Here is a 3,057-nt window from a genome sequence, read left to right as displayed (position 1 = left end):
GAGTGTGTGTGTGAATGTGATTGTGTGTGTATGTGTATATGTGGTAGTGTGTGTTTGTGTGAGAGAGAGAGTGTGATAGTGTGTGAGTGAGTGAGTGTGTGTGTGTGTGAATGTGATTATGTGTGTGTGTGTGTATGTGTTTGTGTGTGTGTATGTGGTAGTGTGTGTTTGTGTGAGAGAGTGTGATAGTGTGTGTGAGTGAGTGTGTGTGTGTGAATATGTGTGTGAGTGTATGTGTGCGTGTGTGTGAGCGTGTGTGTGTTGGTGAGCTTGCCCTTACCTGTACCACTGGAGCCCTTTGCCGTAGTGTCTATCAAAGAAGTGTGGTTCGGCTCCCAGCGCCCGGACACTCGGGTGTAGCCGCATGAACTCGAGCAGAGCCCGGGTCCCTCCCTTCTTCACTCCGATGATGAGAGCTTCAGGCAGCCGCCGGAGAGCGCCCCACCAGCGGCTGCCCGCCTTGACGGTGCCGTTAGCTGGGGCTAGAGGAGGCAGCCCGGTCACCTCCGGGGCTCCGCTGCCTTGCTGTGACTCCGTGCCGTCCTGGCCGGCCCAGGGTTCCTGTCCGGCCGGCCTGGAGGTGCTGTCCGGCCCCGGGATCCCTTGTGCCGGCCGCTGGTGGGTGCAGACCGCCTCCTGGTTCCTGGTGTCGAGCGGCAGCGAGTGACAGCGGGCGGCGAGCAGAGACAGGCAGAGCAGGGAGAGACTGAGCACGGAGCACATAGCGAGTAGTGTGTGCAGGGACCTGCCTGAGCCGCTGCCCGCTCCTACACCCCATCCCTCAGAGCAAAACACAGGCATCCCACTGGCATCAGTGCCCCTTCATCTCCTCTTCTGCCAGCACTAGGCACCATCATTCCATATCCGCTGCTCTGCCAACTCTTCCAGCGCCCAGCCACACTCTGTTCACAGTTTCTTGGCTGTTTAGGGCTTTTTAAAAATATATAATACCCCTTCCCGATCTCTGTTGGAAGTGGAGCAAAATTTAAATGCTCCCTCTCTCTCTCTCTGTGATACTGACTTTAATCTCTCTCTCTGTGATGCTGAGTTTAATCTCTTTCCCTTCTCTCTGTGATACTGACTTTACTCTCCCTCCCGCTCTGTGATGCTGAGTTTAATCTCCCTCTCTCTTACACCACCTCCAGACCGCATCATCCCTGCTCTCTTACCCCCTCCTCTTGCAGGGGAACTGGCAACCGGCAACTTTTCATTCATTCATTCATTCACAGAGTCTCCCACACTGCGTCCGACCCAACCAGACTAGCCCATTTCCATTGGGTCAGGCCGGATTGGAGGTGTGGGTATTTAAATTGGACAACACCTCCCCGAGAAGGCGGGTCTACACTGTATCCTGTTCGTCGCTGTTAGATTAGAGTGCTGTGTTTTAGTAGCTGCTGTTTGGTTGGTGTAGGGATCTGATATTAACCAACATGTTTATATGTGAGAGTCCTGGGTTCAAATCGTAGCCAATCCCTCATGCATTGCTATTCGACAGGGCTTTTGTAGCAATTGGTAGCATTCCTACTTCTGAGCCAGAGACCCTGATTCAGTTCCACCTGCCACAGGGATGTGTTGTGACATGAAGAGGTTTTGTGAAAAAAATTATTTCTGCAAATTGACTCTGGAAACTTTCAAAATACTCCTGTCACTGTCAGAATCCGTCTGGGATTCTCATGAAATGATCTGCAGAATTATAGAGTCATTCAACACGGAAGCAGACCCTTCGGTCTAATCCACACCAACCAATGTTCCCAAATTAAGTTTAACCCACTTGCCCGTGTTTGGCCCATATTCCCCCCACCCAAACCTTTCCCATTCATTAACTTATCCAAAAGTCTTTTCAGTGCTGCAACTGTACCTGCATCCATCACTTCCTCTGGTAGTTCATTCCACACATAAACCACTCTCTGTGTAAAAAAGTTGCCCCTCATGTCCTTTTTAAAACTTTCTCCTCTCACCTTAAAATATTCCCCCTCGTATTGAATTCACCCAAGGGAAAAGATCCTTGCTATTCACCATCGTGATTTTATAAACTTCTATAAAGTCACCCCTCAACCTCCTACGTCCAGTGAAAGAAGTCCCAGCCTTACAGATTAGATTACTTACAGTGTGGAAACAAGCCCTTTGGCCCAACAAGTCCACACTAACCTGCCAAAGCGCACCCACACAAACCCATTTCCCTCTGCACCTAACACTACGGGCAATTTAGCATGGCCAATTCACCTAACCTGCACATTTTTGGACTGTGGGAGGAAACCAGAGCACCCGGACATGGGGAGAATGTGCAAACTCCACACAGACAGTTGCCTGAGGCGGGAGTTGAACCCAGGTGGCTGGCGCTGTGAGGCAGTAGTGCTAACCACTGTGCCACCGTGCCACCCATGCCTATCCAGCCTCTCCTTATAACTCATTCCCAGCAATATTCTGGTAAATCTTTTCTGAATGCTCACCAGTTTAGTAATATCCTTCCTATAATGGGGAGAACAAAACTGCACACAATACTTCAGGAGAGGCCTGGCCAATATCCCATACATGAGTCCCAACTCCTATTCTCAATGGTCTGAACAATGAAGGAATGAAGCAAGCATACTAAATGCCTTATTAACCACCCTGACCATGTGTGACAGAAATTTCAAAGAATTACTCTTCACTGAAATCCAGAAAATAAATCTTTCTTTTTTAGAGTGCTAACATGAGATGACAGAAGATTGTTTTGTTGACACCAATGGGCCAATGTGGATGCAAACAGAAACAGATGTGATGGTTGGATACAAAAGCACAAGACTGTGGCTGCTGGAAATCTGAAATCTGTATTTTGAAACAATGCTGGAAAAAAAAAGACTCAGTAGGTGTGGCAGTGTCTCTGAGAAAGAAGTTAACATTTCAGGTTGATAATATGTTTTTAGACCGCAAGCTGAAAGGTGCATAAAGGAGGAATTTTGACAGGAACTCCACCTGGATTCACAATAACGGCAACTGTTTAGAGGGAAAATGTAATGTCAGGGAGGAGTTTCAAAGTGCATGGCAGGTGGAGTTGGGGGACAAGAGGAGAGGGCT

At 48.8% G+C, this 3,057-nt stretch overlaps 1 protein-coding gene across 1 annotated transcript in view; it reads right to left on the bottom strand.

Annotated features, from left to right (window-relative positions):
• Positions 1-1,364, bottom strand: part of hs3st3l (heparan sulfate (glucosamine) 3-O-sulfotransferase 3-like) — a 140,637-nt gene extending 139,273 nt beyond the window's left edge. Inside the window, exon 1 of the mRNA XM_043714418.1 lies at positions 281-1,364. Within this exon, the coding sequence (XP_043570353.1) occupies positions 281-801 (521 nt within the window). The 5' untranslated portion in view covers positions 802-1,364. The remainder of the gene's footprint in view (positions 1-280) is intronic.
• Positions 1,365-3,057: the final 1,693 nt, after the last annotated feature.

Source organism: Chiloscyllium plagiosum, chromosome 24 (genome assembly GCF_004010195.1).
Source record: "Chiloscyllium plagiosum isolate BGI_BamShark_2017 chromosome 24, ASM401019v2, whole genome shotgun sequence".
Taxonomy (NCBI): Eukaryota; Metazoa; Chordata; class Chondrichthyes; order Orectolobiformes; family Hemiscylliidae; genus Chiloscyllium; species Chiloscyllium plagiosum.
Note: the sequence above shows the minus strand (reverse complement) of the source record. Positions and strands in the feature narration are given on the sequence as shown.